General features: G+C 38.8%; 1 protein-coding gene across 11 annotated transcripts in view; it reads right to left on the reverse strand.

Annotated features, from left to right (window-relative positions):
* The window catches only part of EPM2A (EPM2A glucan phosphatase, laforin), a 356235-nt gene that overhangs the window by 263564 nt on the left and 73930 nt on the right, over positions 1-18741 (reverse strand). For 9 of the 11 annotated variants that reach the window (XR_010118990.1, XM_063632111.1, XM_055266483.2 and 6 more), the window contains exon 3: positions 2489-2730. The exons of 1 other annotated variant lie outside the window; for it this stretch is intronic. Coding sequence is in view for 9 of the 10 variants with exons in the window: in XM_063632111.1 (XP_063488181.1) it covers positions 2489-2730 (242 nt within the window). In the remaining variant the exon portion in view is untranslated. Of the gene's footprint in view, positions 1-2488; positions 2731-7475; positions 7637-18741 lie in introns of those variants that run through there. One more of the 11 variants, XM_055266502.2, reaches the window with a different exon arrangement.

The raw sequence follows: 18741 nt of genomic DNA on the forward strand, positions 1-18741 counted from the left end.
GATTAATCTATGTGTTCATTGGGCTAATACTGTGAGCCACAGACATTGGTCTATTGGTAAAAAGTTCCCCTGCCACTCAGAAGTGGTTATTAACCCTTAGATTACACCCCCAGGTTAGGCCAAGCCAAAGAAATCCATTAGTCAGTCTTACAGCTGGGCCTTTATCAAGTGGAAGCTTGCATTTTGCAGCTCAAATGCTGCCATACTGTATCAGCCTGAAAGAAGCTATGCTGCTGTACTAACAGTTACCACTGTGATCTGGTGACCCACTGACCGCAAAAAAGGTGTGAATACAACTACAATGGGTCCTTGGGGATACAGTTTTCCCTCAGGCTTCTGCAGAGTCCCAAACTATCAAGCAAATTACCTATCTGTCAGCAGAGCCTTCAGGTAATCAGTGTGTGGGTTAGGATGGGATGGCGGGGGATGCATGGCACAGTTGGCAGCCTAACTTCTCCCAGCCTCGTCTCACATCATTCTCCAACAGGATAACAATGCTGTCAAATCAGATTCAGAGATGCTGACATCAAAATGCTCTCTGGAAGCTACAGTCCTTCAAATCCTAACTATCTTCTCTGTTTTGAAACCAGGAAAACCAGCTGGACAAGGTGAAGGTCACCTAGATTCAACCAATGTGCATCTTTGCAAATGAATTTTTTCTTTTTTTCTTCCCTGAAGAAGGGCAGAGCTCTTACAGCTAAATCATGCTTCCTTAGAAAAGGTTACCAAGAGGAATAACCAGACTGTCAGCAGCTCTCTCCACCTTCAGGAACAAACATTATACCCCATCCCCAGTGATAATTCAGCTCAGACACAGATCAACACAGGGGCCTGGCCTGGCCAGGAGGACCACCTGAGATCCATAAAGGGCTGAGGTGGGCAAGGCCCAGAAAGGTAGGTTTCCTGTGGTCCTCATGGCCTTCTGTCTTGCAGACCATTCACTCTTGGGGAGACAAGCTACTTCCCTTACAATTTGTAGGCTCTGCCTAACTCCAGATGATCATGAACATAAGGGGTTGAAATTGCATGGATCTGAAGAACCTGCCTGAAGCGTCTGCGTAAGAATGCAGGGAGAAGCTTCATAGCTGGTAAAGCTGCTGTCTGGAGCAATGTTCTGGGTCCGACTGCCAGCCTTGAAATTCAGAATGGGCCTCTTTTTAGTTATACGACATGGGCAATAACTTTTTCATGCCTCAGCCTCTTCGTCTGCAAAATAGAGACAGCTACAATATCTGCCTGGAGTCTTATTATGATAGTTAAATAAGCTAATTCTTGTAAATTGCTTAGGAGAGTGTTTTGTACATAATATACATTTGGGGGAAGAGAGCGAAAGATAGAAACGTCTCTGAGCTGGATATCACTGTCCTTTCCCCAGCAGAGGAGGTCATCAAACTACTTAGCCGCTCCTATTTCCGAAGCTCTCTGCCGCCCCCTGCTGACAGCTGCTTGATACTATCGGTGTAACTTGGTTCACTCCTCTACAGACTGTAGTTACCTCCATTCCTTTTCGACAAGTACCCTATTCTACAACCGGGCTAAAAATCCCTCATTCCTCTAAAATTCCATGCTTCTGCGCCAACGCCTGTGCTGCTGCTTCCCCCTAGCATGCCCTTTCTCCCTCCACATCTACCTATCAAAGCCATGCCCACCTCAAGTGCCATGGCATTCATGCAGCCTTCCTTTGTCGCTCCCCAGAATGTGCTCTTCCCATGCATAACCTTCCTCCAGCACGGTCCTCACTCCTCTCTTACCCATTCCTCTCTGTGCTGTAATTAGTGTTGAACTCGTCTTACTGCACAACTGCTTCTTCCTGCTATAGGATAGCGTCTAAAGTCCTTTTTGTCGCTCAAATCCTGCAGGATCATCTTTCCTCATTCTCTGATCCAAGCCACATTGGTCTTTCAGTTTTTGCAACACTCTGTGCTCTCTCCCACCACAAGGATTCTTCTAAGCTGGTGCTTCTGTCTGGGACACTCTCTCCACTCACTCTTCCTCCAGCCCACCCTCAGATCTTAGCCCAAACACTATTTTCCAAGAAAACCCTCTTTGACCCCCCTTCCTTGGCCTGATTACCTGTACATAATCTCACAGCAATATCTGTTTATTTTTCTAACAAAAAATTCATCATAGTTTTAAACTTCTATTTTTAATCACTTGATTAACCTTTGCCATCCCTATAGGACAATGCGCTCTGTGGGGGCAGAAGTTGTGCCTATCTTTCTTTACTGCTGTGTTCCTAGCTACCAGCATAATGCTGCATACCCAGTACATACACAATAAATATGTGTTGAATGAATAAACAAAGAAGCCACATTAAACAGAATCTTAGCCACAGTGTCAAAACATATGTATTATATATATTAAATATAAAATCATATTTATTCCATTTCTACCATTCATTTTTAAGATATTAAACTATAGATAGATAGACAGCAAGCAAGAGTTTCTCTGAAACACAGCAAGGAGGCAGAATAGTTCTGATCCTTACCTTCGGTGCTCATATCTGGTGTTGGCATCCAGATGTAGGCCAAGCCTTCTTCCCTATATAGTTTAATCATAGTGTCTGGAGTCATGGGCTCTGGGTAGCGGTTACAGCCTGAGGAATTCTGTACAATATCCCATTCAGTCTGGAAATTCATTACAGCTGTAATCCCCAATTCATGCTTCAGTTTGATGGTTACATGTTCCACTTGACGAGGGCAGCTACCCAGCCAGATATTTGGTAGAATTCTAATGAGAACATATGGAGTCAACTATTACTAGTGTTCTTCTGATTTGAGGTTTAAGGAGCTGCATAAAACATGTAGTATTAAAATATAACTAACCTTTAAGTCTGGCACAGGAAAGCTAGATATTTTAGAATATGAGCACCAATGTTATTACTGAAAGAAAAAGTACTGGTGTTGCTGCTTTGGGGAAAGCAAGTATTTCAATTAACTAGAACGCCAGGAAATGGACATTTGCAAACCAAATCAAGCAATATATTAAAATAAGTCTACCAAGTTGTACTTATTCCATGAATGCATATATGGTTCCACATGATAAAAATCCATCAACAGAATTCAAATGCTAACAAATTACAGGTGAAAATTCGTGTAATTATATAAATAAATTCTGAAAAACAAATTTCAGCAGGCATTCCGGTTTAAAAGTCTACGTAAATATTTCAAATCGTATGAGACTTTTAAAATATGCTAAAGAGCAGAAGCTAACAAACAGCAGACTTCTTTTAAATAAAATCAGATTCAACATTAATTCCATTAGTACCTAGCAGTGTTCTATAAGTTTCATCTCATGCTGCAAGGTAAGAAGGAGAAATAGCAATATAGTTTCCTTTTGGAAATTATCATTGAGGTTTATTATAGAAAAAAATAATGAAATGAAAAAGTTAAAAACTCAGAAAAATTTTAATAACCCTTTAGACAAGAACCCAAGGAGAAAAAAAATAAAACACGCCTATCTGGCCGGATGCAGTGGTTCACATCTGTAATCCCAGGACTTTGGGAGGCCAAGGCGGGCGGGTCACCTGAGGTCAGAAGTTTGAGACAAGCCTGGCCGATTCTACTAAAAATACAAAAATTAGCCGGGCGTGGTGGTGGACACCTGTAATCCCAGCTACTCAGGAGGCTGAGGCAGAAGAATTGCTTGAACCCGGGAGGCAGAGGTTGCAGTGAGCTGAGACTGCACCACTGCACTCCAGCCTGAGTGACAGAGTGAGACTCCATCTCTTAAAAAAAAAAAAGTTTATTCTCTCCTGTAGGGTAAGCAGAACTGAAGTGTTAGAAAGACAGTGGTGGATCTTCATTAGAGAATTGGGCAATTGGCTTCTCATGTTAACAATGTTGACAACAACAGCCAAAAGGAAAAATGTAAAAAAACAAAAAACAAGCTGGGGCGCAGTGGCTCACGCCTGTAGTCTGGCACTTTGGACGGCTGAGGCAGGGATTGCTTGAGGCCAGAAGTTCCAGCCAGCCCAGCCAACATGGCAGAAACCTCATCTCTAGTAAAATTACAAAAATTAGCCGGGCGTGGTGGCACACACCTGTAATCCCAGATACCTTGAAAGGCTGAGGCCTGAGAATTGCTTGAATCCAGGAGGCAGAGGTTGCAACGAACCAAGATCACACCACTGCACTCCAGCCTGGGCGATGGAGCAAGACTGTGTCTCAAAAAAAATAGTAATAAATAAAAAATAAAATAAAATAAAATAAGAAATAAAAAGATTTCGTATAACATTTAGTAATAATTGTCTGATGTTAGGCCAAGTTATTTATCAACTCTAACCTGTTGGTGTACTCATCTTTAGAATGGGTCTAAAAATAACTCACAAAAATCTTGTAAGGAATAAATACAATTAAATAATGTATCTGAATTGGACTGAAACCAGTGGATGCACAGTAAGTGCAAGTGGATTTTATGTGTAGCTATAGTGATTTACTTATTTTTGTAATTTACTTTGCATTGCATTGTAAAGATTATTCAGTTAATTCTTCATTGTTTCCTATATTCTTCATTTGAATGCTACAGAGTAGAAAATACCCTATTTTTTTGTATGAAAGCTAGCTTTTTTTGTTTTTTGCTTTTTTCCTTTTGGTGGTTGTTGGCATTGTTGATGTTAACAGGAGAAGCCAATTAACTAATCCTCTAATGTGGTCATGACCCATAATCGATGAAAATTATCTCATAAGATCTGGCACTATCTGTCTAAAGCGTGAGCCCTGCTTCCCCTACAGGAGAAGAACAACTTTTTTTTTCTACTTGTGTTCTTGTCTAAACGGTTGTTAGGAATTTCCTTGTGGAAATCCTTACTGAGGATTATTATGGGAAAAAAATGATAAAAGAAAACTTAGAAATGGCAAAAGACTTAATGGTGATAGAAAGAGGGGCATGAAATCCAAGGCCTTCATCTTATCCCTGGCCCCAGATAATTCTTAGATATTCCACTGGACCCAGCGTACTGAGAGAAAGACCTTGAGCAAGGACACTCGCAGGGTGCCCAAGAGCTGAGCTTCACCAGGACCTGGATAGCTGAGTATTCAGGGGAAAATTCACACTAACTTGCTGATTGCCACTTCCCTCTGGCTGTTGAGTGAGACCTGCCTCTAACTAGATGTCCCATCCCTCTTTCCAGATCTTTCAAAGATCCCTTGCCCAGGGACCTGCTGGATGCCTAGCAAGGTTATAGTGCTGGGCTCCCACATGTATACTTTGAGGTTGAACTGAGCACACTAAAGCTCCTAAGCTGGAAAAGAGGGAAGTGGACACTTCTGTTATATAACTAAGAAACAGAAACTACTATAAGACAGTAATGATTTTGTTTTTTTAATTGGCAAAATTTTAAGAGGACTGGTAAAATATTAAAGAGAATTTCATGACAGGCAAGCTAAAATCCAAATACCACTCAGCATTTTCTAGAATATTGCACTCTTTGAGTGGGTACTAGTTAGTATTTAGCTAGTCGGTAAATGCCAAAATAAAATGGCTGGCTAATTTTTCACACAGGATTACATAAAAACTCAAGAATAGTTCATAGAGATATACAAAGGGTAAATTAGGACATTTGAGCCTGCAATATAAGAAATCAGAGTCAGCATATCCCAAACCAGAGTCAGTCTATAGAGTCACATGTTGTTGCTAAAAAAGGTGTTATTCTATCATCTCCTTCAGCCCTGGCCTTCAAATGTTTTTAAGGTGATAGGGAGACTCAGAACAAGTCAAAGATGAACAGGCCCAAGGCTGGTAGCTTAACACAAATATCTCACACATAACATTTCTGATGGAAATAAGCCCTTAAAATATACATCCAGACATGGTGGAAGTCAGAGTCCATATTTAAGAAATGGAGTATGAACTAATTTCTGCTATTTTAAAACAAGACATTCTAAACCTAGAGACAGATAACTAAAGATAAACTCTGAAAACAAACACTATATTGAAAGATAGAAAAGTAAGGTTATAAAGTGATTTGTACTGAATCATTACATGGGATTCAGAGACAAAGACTGGGCCTGCTGGAAACGAACACGTCAATGGATTCTGCTTAATCAGACAGCTAAAAGTGCCCTTCATGTGCATCCTATTTCAGTTTGTTTTCCAAAAGTAGGTGATATATTTCTAGTTACAGGATTCACTGGGGGTAACAAGATGCATGATATGCTTTCTAAAAAGTAATTAAACTTTTACTTATCCATTCAAAAGAGGATAATTTGATACCATTAAAAATTCATTTTTACTCATCTCATCTCAGTTTTAGTCTTCTTTTGGTATCAATGTTATTTTAAACAATTTTTAACATCAGGATTTTTAGGGTGAAAAGAAGCCTGTTGAAATATGAGATTAGAGAACAAAAATTCTCTGTAAGAGTAGTTTTAATGCAAGGCATACCAAGATTCATAGATATAATGGAATAAAAGTTATAGCTTAAAATTATAAGTTATATCATAAAACTTCCAGAGACTTGTTTCATAAATAATCCACTATCAATCATGAACTCAAGAGATTTCTGGCAGTTCCACTATAGACTATTTGGAAAGGTAAAGAGACTCCAACTGAACCAAAAGGGTATTGACACTCAGCCAGCTCAGGACAGAAGTTTTGAAATCTGGCTATGCATTCAAGTCACATGAGGTACTTTTATAAAAACATTACCAGGATCCACCTCAGAGATACTTATAGAGAGGCTTGGGAGTTAGGCCTATAATTCTGTAGGTTCTTTGATTTTTGGTCTGTTTAGAAATTAACTAGATTACATATGCAGCAGATTCCAGAACCACCACCTTGGACCACCAGTCCAAGGTCTCCATATGCATTTAAGAGAAGCTTAATATATAGAGCCCAATATCTTTTTTAAATATCAGTAAAAAATACGGAGATGAGAAAAAATGGTCTTCCTCAGTCTGACATATCTACAAATTAAGGTAAGTTCTTATCTTTGTCCAAAAAATAGTGTCAAGACTACAAATAATTCCTAGATAGTGAGGAGTGAGAAATTATTTGTTATGAGAGACAATGTATATCCCATGTGTTTAATGCACAGTACCTTCTAACTGGTCAAAACTAAATCTACTTCTGAGCCACGACAAATATTTAATATAGTCCTATGCATAAGAATGTACTTTTGTAGAAAAAAATTATTAACCAGGGTTTTGACTATTTCTGCTGTGCTATAATCAGATTATATATAAATAAAATCTACCCTAGTAATATTACAACTTAGCTAAAGACCAGGGGAAAGAATAGATGGCTGACATTCTGGAACCTTATTTTCTTGGACTGCAAATCAAAATCAATTTAATTCATTTGAGTGAATCTGGAATTGTGGTTCCAGGTAATCATATCATAATACTACAATATTTGTTTCACCCATCAGGCTTGGGCCTGTGGTCCAACAGCTACTGAAGCATATGAATCAGAGGCTCAGCTGTCAGTCAAAGGAAGCCTCACTGGCACATCAGACAGAATGAGCATCCAAGCACTTTGTAAAAATCATCACAGGGTATCGACAGGAGAAGTGGGTGTCTAAAAGACAAAAGGTATTGGGAGATAAGTCCATTCTACGGACTTCACATTAGAGCTTCCATCACTAATGGCCATGAGAAATGGCAGAATAACCTTTTCCTAAAGGTGAAAATTAGCATTATTTTGTGTCCATCAAAAGAAAAAAAGATGAGGAAAACCACAGGAATAATGGAACCAACTTTTGTTTATTTATTACACCTAAAGACCCCAACTGTTGAACTGCAGTGCCCTCTTCCTAGCCATACAAACGGAGCACCATTTCAAAAAGTAGAGAAAATCGATTTTGCTGAAGCTGTTAACAAAACCCAGCTAAGAATTTAAAAGGAATGAAAAAAAAAGCACATTTCCTAAGTTGGATAATTGTGCTGCATTTATCTTATTTAATATTTTATGGGCAATTCAGTGAGAAATTAAAATGTGATCTGGCTTTTAAATAATGAGTAAAGGGAAAAAAAGTCTATCAGTCCTATAATTTAGATCTCATTAGTGGGAAAGCAAGAGAAACATTAAAATCAACCTCTAGTAAGCTCCAGGCTTCAGTAGCACATACAGCTCCTTCTGCTGAAAATTTGTCCTCTAGCATCCAGTGTTAAGTTATTAATGCCAAACTTCTACCCCAAAAGAGTGCTTATAACAGGCTCTGGTTAACTCTGAATAACTACTCAAAGACAAATTCCAATTTAGAAAGTGATACTAATTAGCTTCTTTATTAAAACATAGTTTTATTATGGTTTTCTTATGAGTCATAGACTATGTATATAGAGCACAAGTGAATTTCTGTAAGTCCAGTTCATTTCTTACATTTTGGGGACGTACTACGTAGTTTACAGCCATATGAAAGCAAATAATTTTTGACAAAATGCTCTTTTATTTTCCATATTATGAAATGCCATATCATTAATTATAAAAGCCTATTATGGATTGACTTGTGTCCCCCTCCCCAAACTCCTATGTTAAAGTTCTAACCCTTAGGAACTCAGAATGTGACTGCATTTGGAGACAGGGTCTCTACAGAGGTGATCAAGTTAAACTGAGGTCATTAGAGTAAGCACTGACCCAAAATGACTAGTGTCCTTATAAGAGGGGGGTTTGAATACAGACACAGAGGGAAGACAATGTGAAGATACAGGGAGAAGATGGCTTCAAACAGATGCTGCCACTCAGCCTTCAGAAGGAGTCAACCCTGTGGACACCTTGATCTCAGACTTTCAGCCTCCAGAACTGTGAAATAATAAGCTTCTATTGTTTAAGCCACACTGTCTGTGGCACTTTGTTAAAGCAGCCTTAGCCACCCAATAAAAGTCTAAACATTCAGGCTTAAAATAGAGTCATTCAATCATCCAGACTCTCTTCAAATATCCATACACCAGACGTCCTTAAAGCATTGTAATAGATCTTTTTTCACCATTCATCCTGATGTTTGGAATTCTTGCAAATACAACTAGCATTTGACGGTAGTTCCCAAATGCTCTCTTCACACAATACTACCCTTCTTCCTTCCTTCACTGATGTCCTTCCATCTATCACCTGCGCATCTCCCACATGGGGGAAAAGATCACCAGACCCCCGACTAAAATGACTGAAATACGTGGGCCCCTTCTTGATCTAATGATTTGGTACTGAAGTTCTGGGGTGTCTAGTTTTAATAAATGTGGTATAGTCCTGGGTCCTCTTACATGACTCTCAGAGAATGAACCTCAGTGGAGAGTCCCTTGATGTGAGAGCACAGTCTCTCAGACTCACAACTTCTTAAGACTGAGTCCAAGAGAGTTTGGCCTTCTTGTTTTTGAGCATATATAGCCCTGAAATTTGATTTATATGCCGTATCAACAGATTATAATTGTAAATAAGGCAACTAGCACACTTTGCTTCCTTAAAGTCAATCATGAGGCAGCACAAAGATTGAGGCAAATAACCAGGCTACGACTTGGTTACCTTGATACAGATTTAAACAAAATCTGCCTTGAAAATAGGCTATTGGCTTGTTAATGTTGTTTCCAATGCTGAGCATTCTTTGAAAAGTTAAAATGCCATATTTAATTTTTTTTTTTTACTTAGTGAACTTGAAAAGACTTGTTTAAAATCAATCCCTTGCATACTGAATTAGGAAGCACAAAAGACCAAGGAATAAAAAATTAAATATGTGACTTTTTTTGTATTTGTTTTAAAGAATCTGTCGATTCAACAAATATGAAATGATGGCTACTTTTTGCCAGTAATTCAACAACCAATAGTGAGCAACAGTAAGCAAGACAAAGTATGCCCTCATTTGAGCCTGCATTCTTTGAGGAAGACAGGCAACAAACAAATACATTTACCAAATGTATACATTAGACAGAATTAATTTGTAATGTGCTTTTAAGGACATAAACATGGAATTAAAATAGAGAATTACAGGGGAATGAGATTTTAGATAAGACAGGAAGGTGCTCTCTGAAAAGGTGACATTAAAATAGATCTGACATCAGAAGAGGCAGATACCCGAAGTCCTTAAAGCGAGAGTCAGGTATAGTTTAGGAACTGTGAGAAACCTAGGGACATGGAGTGTGGTGAACAAGGAAGAATATGGAATGAGATAAATATAAAATGACCAGGCAATGCCTTATTGATATGCTAGGGAATTTATATACTAATATAAAAGCAATGAAAAACCAATGAAGGGTTTTTAAGTAGAAGAGTGACATGGACTTAGAGCTTTTAAATGGTGACTCTGGCTGTGATATGAAAATTTGATTGGGTAGCGGGTATAGCAGAGACTAGAGAGGAAGAGGGAAGACTTTTCGGATGGTGATGGCTCAGAATACAGTTAGTGGTACAGATAGAGAGAAGTGGATAAGTTCAAGATGTACTTTAGCAGTAGAACCAACAGAACTTGCACATTAATTGGATGCAATAGTTGAGGAAAACAGAAGATTTAAACATGACCCCAAGGTTACTAAAGCAATATGATAATCTAAATTTTCTTAATCAGGTCTACTCTCAATAAAACTAATATCTACAAGTTTCTTTACTATATATTTTTACAAGACTCAGAGTTCATCAACATTTTATTTATTAGGCATCATGTTAATGGCCTGCATATGGCCCAAAACTTGATAATATCAAGCTATTCAATTCCTTTTGTTTTCCCTCAAATCTTTATTTTTATTATGGAAATGTTAATAAAGTAGGGTTTAATGGAAGTAAAAACTTTATACACTGGATATGTAGCCCATCAAATTTAAGGGTTAAATTTAACTTATAATTTATGAGTTACATTTAATTCATGTTATAATTGATGGTTTAAATTTAACTCATATAGAAATATCCACTGTAGACAAAGTGGTACACAATGAAACAGATTTATTTATGTAATCAAGTCACTAAACAGATTTTTAAAGTTATTCCTTGGATTTGTGGGTCTTTATTTCAGCTCCAAAACAAAAATGAATTTAGAAAACAAGATAGCTGGAAAATGAAAAGATCATGATTTTCTTCCTTTTTTAATGTTAATGTCTTCTTTACTGCCAACCATTTAATTTGTTGAAACACAAGGAATTCCTGGGACTAAATGGGATTCCATTAAGTACTTTGAGCAACAACATTATAATTTTCTGAAGAAAAAAATAGTTTTGGATAGGTGTATGACTATTATTCATCTAGACCAGTGCACCTCCAACATTAACGTGGAGATGAGTCATCTGGAGATCATGCCAAGATGTAGATAGTGACGTAGGACATGTGAGCTGGAGCCTGAGAGTCTGCATGTTCATGAGCTCCCATGTAACACCCATGCTGCTGGCCCTTGGACCACAGCTTATCAACAAATACTCTAATAATTTAATTTAAATACTATTATCATATTATTATACATTGCAATGGTGCAGTACAATTCATAATGTTCAGCTATACTGGGATGTTAACTAAGTAAGATCCTCCTGCTAAAGCAAACAGAAAGACAAGCATTGTATCTCTATTGCTGATGCTAATATTAAGCAGGCTTATTATTGTAAAAAATTCTACTAACTATAGATAATTTTAAAATCTCTTTTGCACTTTTTCTTGAATTCCCAGTGAGCAAGCTGCAGGAAACCAAATGGCTGTGTTTACAGAATGACCTTCCTTGGTTCTAAATCATTCCCCCTTTCTCCTATTTACAGTGCTCATGGACCTCTTGATAGAAGCCTAAAATTTCCTTTTCTGTTATATTTTGAAAAGCTGCATAAGATTTTTTTATATACGGATGCTGAAAATTTAAGAAAATACACATAAGACTTAAAATCTATGTGGCATCAAATAATTGAAATGGTTGAAAACTGACACAATTAGCAGTGCTGCAGTCAGGGATGTCAAAAATTAGATAAGGTTCTAGAAAGACAAACAAGAAACACTTCCTCTTCCCTATGAGTTGTGAGTAATTAGGATGGTAGGAACAGAGGAGAAATGCATAATTAAAAATATTATAATATTGATGATTCCCAAATCCCTGGGAAGTTTTGCTTCTTTCATTCATCCTGAAGTCAGAGTACAAAGAGTATACTTCATGACATGAGAGAGAAATCATGATAGTTACTACCTACCAAGGATGTGAAAATCAGAAAGGCCTCTGTCCTCCTTAAGTTACCCAAGGATCCTGAGGATCCACAGATACGGGAAAACAGATACTTGTCAGTAATACTTGATTTATTTACTTGATTACTAACTACGAAAGATTGTAAATTAGCAATTAGACATGTAGCCTAATACAATTAACAAGGAGAATTAAGTACCAATCCCACCCAAACTGAAACTGTCATATTTAAGTTGGTATATCTCAAACAACTCTAATTGTCATGAGTGCATTTGGTTACACATGTTCCTGTTTGCAGTTAATTCATCCTGGCAAGACCTTCAGAATACAGTTTTATTTAAGATCATCTCTTCTAATAAGCATACCTAGCTTCTACTGAGTGAAGTGCTTAACTGGTAAAAATTGATCTTAAATTTTTGTCAACTAAAATTGCCTCTTCCACATTTCATAGCCCAGGACATTGACATTTCCATCTTATGTTATGCAAATGTTTCAATATTTTCAAAAGTGTTGTTGCTGTTGTTATGAGACAGGGTCTCCCTTTATTGCTTAGGCTGGAGTACAGTGGCACAATCATGGCTCACTGTAGCCTCGAATTCCTGGGCTCAAGTGATCCTCCCACCTCATCCTCCTGAGTAGGACTACAGGCATGTGCCACAATGCCTAGGTAATTTCTTTTCTACTTTTTTGGAAACGAGGTCTTGCTATGTTGCCCATGCTAATCTCGAACTCCCCACCTTAAGTAACCCTTCTGCTTCAGCCTCCCAGGTCACTGGGATTACAGGGATAAGCCACCATCCTGGCAAAATTTTTTTTTTTTTTTTTTTTTTTGAAACAAGGTCTGGTTCTATCACCCAGGCTAGAATGCAGTGGTGTGATCTCAGCTCAGTGCAACCTCTGCCTCCCAGGCTCAAGCACTCCTCCTGCCTCAGCCTCTCAAGTAGCTGGGACTACAAGCATGCACCACCACTAATTTTTGTATATTTTGCAGAGACAGGGTTTCGCCATGTTGCCCAGGCTGGTCTCGAACTCATGAGCTCAAGTGATCCACCCGCCTCGGCCTCTCAAAGTGCTAGGAATTATAATGGGCGTGAGCCACTGTGCCCGGCCCTGGCAAAACTTAAGCGCATTTATTCTGCATTCACAACTGTGCTTAATTGTGTGGAAACCTCATCTAAGCTTGGAGTTCTCATCTAACAAGAAGAGTCTGGATCTCAAATTTTCTGTTATCTAATTCATTTGTCCCTTAAACAATATAAACTATCCATAGACTCTTATTAAGAGCATTCACTCCAGCAGCCAGAGACCCAGCACCTACTGACTCCCACCTGGCACAATTGTTGTTTCACTGACAATTTAACGTACACTTTCTTTTTTCTTTTTTTGAGATGGAGTCTTGCTCTGTCACCCAGAGTGCAGTGCAGTGGCGCAATCTTGGCTCACTGCAACCTCCACCTCCCGAATTTAAACAATTCTCCTGCCTCAGCCTCTGAAGTAGCTGGGATTACAGGCACATGCCACCACACTCGGCTAATTTATTTTAATTTTTTTTTTGTATTTTTAGTAGAGATGGGTTTTCACCATGTTGGCCAGGCTGGTCTCAAATTCCTAACCTCGTGTCCTGCCCACCTCAGCCTCCCAAAGTGCTGGGATTACAGGCATGAGCCACTGCACTTGTCCACATACACTTTCTTTCATTCTCTACTGAAAATTCCACCACTAGGTGATTGCATGTATCCTACTGATCACCCTATTACCCTACACAAATTTATTCTTACCATGCTTCCGTCCCCTTCATAAACTGTGTCCCTCACATGCCTTTTAAGTGTGAGTGTTTCTTAGAGTTCCAAACTCTGGTCTCCCTCCAATGTATACACTACTAGATATCTCACTGACATACATCACTTCTACTGTCATCTATACGCTGGTAAACTCCAAATCCATTATCTCCAGCTCAGACTTCAACCCTCTATTGGAATTCTCTCCTGCCTATCCCATTAGAGTCAAATGAACTCATCTTCATTCTCTACTACTCTTTGCTCCCCACCTACAAACGTGCACAATTCTTCTCTATGGTTCCCAGTCTCCAGGAATTGTGCCACAGCCACCCAGTCATGTAAGCCAGGAAACATCACTTGCCTTCTCCCTTTCCCTTCCCCCAGAGTCATTAGCCCACCATAAAAGTCAATTTCCTAAAGACTTGTAGAATGTTATTTCTTTCCTTGAGATCCACAACACTTAAGAAGTGAATTATATCAACAGCCTCCAAAGTGACCTCCCAGTCTGTCTCCCTTACACACTGTCACTAGAGTGATTGTTTTAAAGCATAAAGCATGTGAAACCCACCCCGTGTCCTAAAATACTGAGCTGAATACCCATCGCTTTTATATGAAGTTCAATCTTTTGGCCTGACTCTTTGGAATCTGACCCCTACGTGTGTCACTAATCCCATGTCCCCATATGAACCTCAATTTAGGGCAGATATTTGTAATTTTCCTGAAGAGCCATGCACTCTCCTTTCCTTTCCCCTTATTCTGCTATCATTCCTCTTGGAACACATCTTCCATTGCATTCCCCTGCTCATCTGTTCAACCAAGCCTACCCGATCTTCCTTGATCTCCAATAGGCTCACTTTGCTCTTTGCTTCTTTGTGTTCCCATGGCATCTTATACATACCTTTGTAAAGATATGTGCAAACAATAACACATCTTTGTTTCAGGCTCTGGCCTCTTTTGCTCTGAATTATGAGTTTTCTTAAGCATTTCATCATCTGTATTGTGACCTCCTAGAGAACAAGGATGCTATCTTATTCCTCACAGTACCCACCGCACTTAACATTGTATCCTGCATATAGTTAAAAGCAAATACAAAGGAAGGAAGGAAGGAAGGAAGGAAGGAAGGAAGGAAGGAAGGAAGGAAGGAAGGAAGGGGAAGGGGAAGGGGAGAAGGAAGGACTTTACTAACTCAAGATATTCTAGAGGGTTCATCCAGCTATCACCAATTGAAAAGCACTTCTTTGACTTTCACAAAACTGTGCTGAAGACATTTTCAACTGTTTTATCCCAAGGATGTATGTGTTAAATTATTTGTTGAATTTAGCTCAAAATAACAATTTTCTCTGCAGATAAATGTGAAAGCTGTTTTTAGCCAGCATATAAAACTATGTAACTCAACATGTTTCCTTTCTTGCTTTAACTGCCAGAAAAAAGACAAATTTAGTGTTCAATAGTAGTAATTAGACCGCCTCAAATCCCTGGTAATTTATATTCTGTTTGTTCTCATAGATGGTCTATTTCTATGCTAAATTCTTTTACTACACATTATTTCGTTTTTAAAGTCTTCTGTTAAAAATGATTATATACTTGTTAATAGGTGGTGGATGGTGGCAAAACCTAATTCCCCAAAACACTTATTTCTTCAACCTTAAGTCTCTTGCATTATGACAGCCACATAAAAGGTAGAGACCAGCCTCTATTTGAACCAGAGAGATTTGTAGCAACCTAACAGAATCCCGAGTCCTTGGTCAGTCTAGTTCTGCAGCTGTGTTTGTCAATCCAAAGGTCTCACTCACTTAAAATGTATTGAATATTACACCCACCCATATAATTCATTTGCAATAAAGTTTCATTCATGCTTGAAGTGTACTCACATTTTTATTAATTATAACCCATGGACCCTAACCATAAGTTCCATTTCATGCCACGTAGTATTTTAAATGTTAGCTGTTAATGCAGGTGGACAAGTTGAGCAGTAATGACAAATGTGATTCTAGAGCAGTGGTTCACAGCCCTGGCTACATGCTAGAATCTCTTGGAGGTCTCCTTCAAAATATCTCTGCTGAATCCTCAGTTAAGTTCAGAATATCTGAGGCAGTGGGGTGGCACCCAGAATCATTTTGTCTAGGCACTCCCAAATGATTCTAATGTATATTAAGGTTTAGGAATCACTGATTCAGAGCCTGGGAGAGAGATCAGAGATGCAGATAAAGATGTGTTGTCTTCCCCTTGTTGGGGGATCGCCTATCAGAATTTTAAAAGCGAAAAAAAATTCTACCTTTAAATATCAAACTTTGTATTTATTTACCTCATTGAAATAAAACTGGTTATAAAAATCTGAATTAAAAAGAGAAGTTAGAGGTGATTATTCATTTTCAGAGGATTTTCTTTCTTGATAAAGGATTCATTTAAGCATTTCTTCAAGTACCAAGTAGTGATTTAATTGATTTGTAGACTTATCTCAGTTATTAATTATGCTTGTGACCTTTGCAAAGTCATTTGAATCTCTCGTGGCCTCTCTTTTCTTTTTTTTTTTTTTTTTGAGACGGAGTCTTGCTCTGTCGCCCAGGCTGAAGTGCAGTGGCGCAATCTCGGCTCACTGCAAGCTCCCCCTCCCGGGTTCACGCCATTCTCCTGACTCAGCCTCTCCGAGTAGCTGGGACTACAGGCGCCCGCCACCACGCCCGGCTAATTTTTTCTATTTTTTAGTAGAGACGGGGTTTCACCATGGTCTCGATCTCCTGACCTCATGATCCGCCCGCCTCGGCCTCCCAAAGTGCTGGGATTACAAGCGTGAGCCACCGCGCCCGGCCTGTGGCCTCTCTTTTCTAATGTGTACACTGAGAGAACTGGATTCAATAAGCAGTTTCCCAGCTTTCACAGTAATTCTCATAGATTTCAAGATGTGACATGGAGGTGGGAAGGTGGCTCAGAGCTCGAGCCCTGGAGCCAGGCTGCCTACATTTGAATCCTGGCTCCACTAAGTATGTCACCTTGGACAGGTATTTTACCTCTCAGTGCTTCAGCTTCATCAACTGTTAAATGGGATTAATGCATATCTCACAGCATTGTGAGAATAAATGAACTCATATAAGTAAAAGCATTTAGAATGGTTCTGAGCACTTAGCAAGCAGTATTAAAGCATTAGCTACTATCCTATTATGAATATTACACCCTAAAAAAGTCAGGGACTTGAGAATACTAATGTGTTTGGTAAGCCTATATGATGGGGGCAAATTGTGTAACATTTCAAAAATATGTTTGATCAGTTAGCTTTTGGTTGTGTGAAGACAGCTCTCTATGGGAACATTCTTTGGTGAAACCTGGACCACATGACTAGTATGCTCCTTTAAACTCTAGCATCATTTAATTCATTTCTGTGTCTTAGAGAGACCAGAAAACTATAGCTCATGGGCCAAATTCAGTCTTCCACCTATCTTTGTAAATAAAGTTTTATTGGCACACAGCCATGCTCATTTGTTTACATATTGTCACAGCTACTTTCCCACTGCAAAGAGTTGAGTAGTTGAAACAGAAATCATTTAGCCCAGAAAGCCTAAAATATATACTGCCCAACTCTTTATAGAAAAAGTTTGCTGATCCCTGCCTTAGATGTATAATGTGTTGGGAAACCTATAGCTCTACCCCATAGTAAATTAATCATCATGGCAAATTTTAAGTTATGAATGGGCATTTCTATTCCATCTACCCAGTTGCCTGTAGAGAGAAACGAAACATTCATCAAATACAGGGTACAAAGAGCAAGTATCTATGGGGGTGGAGGATCTCGATGATAAGGATAAGCATCTGCTGGAAAGGATAAAAGATGAGGATCACAGATAGAAGAGCTGCTGATGGGAAGGAACAGAAAGCAATTAGGAAAACAGAAGGCAACTTGAAGGCTTTGGCCCTGGTTAAAGATGCTTTTGTATGATGAGCACTTTCTCCTCTCATTTCCCCAATAGTCTATATACCTTCTCAAAAATATTGATGTCCTTGGCCGGGTGCAGTGGCTCACACCTATAATCCCAGCACTTTGGGAGGCCGAGGTAGGCAGATCACCTGAGGTCAGGAGTTCAAGACCAGCATGGCCAAAATGGTGAAAGCCCTGTCTGCACTAAAAATACAAAAATTAGCTGGGTGTGGTGGCACACGGGGGTAATCCCAGCTACTCGAGAGGCTGAGGCACGAGGATCACTTGAACCCAGGAGGTGGAGGTTGCAGTGAGCAGAGATCATGCCACTGCACTCCAGCCTGGGTGACAGAGTGAGACTCTGGCTCAAAAAAAAAAAAAAAAACAAAATTAGATGTCCTATATAATTACTACTATTAACCAAGTGCAATCCTAGGAAATTGTTTTTGTTATGCTATTTGATTCTTAAAGGATAGGTATTATTATCCTAATTTTATAGATAAGCCAAATTCTGTAGAGCTTAAGCAACTTCTCCATATTTAATCAGTGGTTAACCTTGTAGTCAAACCTACTTTTATCACTCTCAGATTTTCTACTGTGCCTCAACTAAAATTTTTCAGTTCTAAAACTTAACGGCAGATAAATGTTACCTAAAATTCTGATAACCAGAATTTCTTAGGCACTGTGCTAGACAATTGTTTATCGTTGAGCAAAGCTTTATAATTTCTACTCATGCTAATTATCTCTTGCTCTCCACAAATTTAGCTCTTGGGTAGGGCTGGGGGAAATGGGAAATGGAAAGACAAGGTGAAGTAAGGAATCTGCTGCATCCTGCATGGATAGCAACCCTGATGAAATTTATCTTAACATGAAAGAAAGGGATTTTATTCAATATGAATAGAAACACAGGAAGCAATTGAAGAATAGACAAAAATGAACTGTTTGAAAATGGCAGCTGCAAACCTTATCTCTTATATTCCATTGCT

Source organism: Symphalangus syndactylus, chromosome 2 (genome assembly GCF_028878055.3).
Source record: "Symphalangus syndactylus isolate Jambi chromosome 2, NHGRI_mSymSyn1-v2.1_pri, whole genome shotgun sequence".
In the NCBI taxonomy this organism is placed as follows: Eukaryota; Metazoa; Chordata; class Mammalia; order Primates; family Hylobatidae; genus Symphalangus; species Symphalangus syndactylus.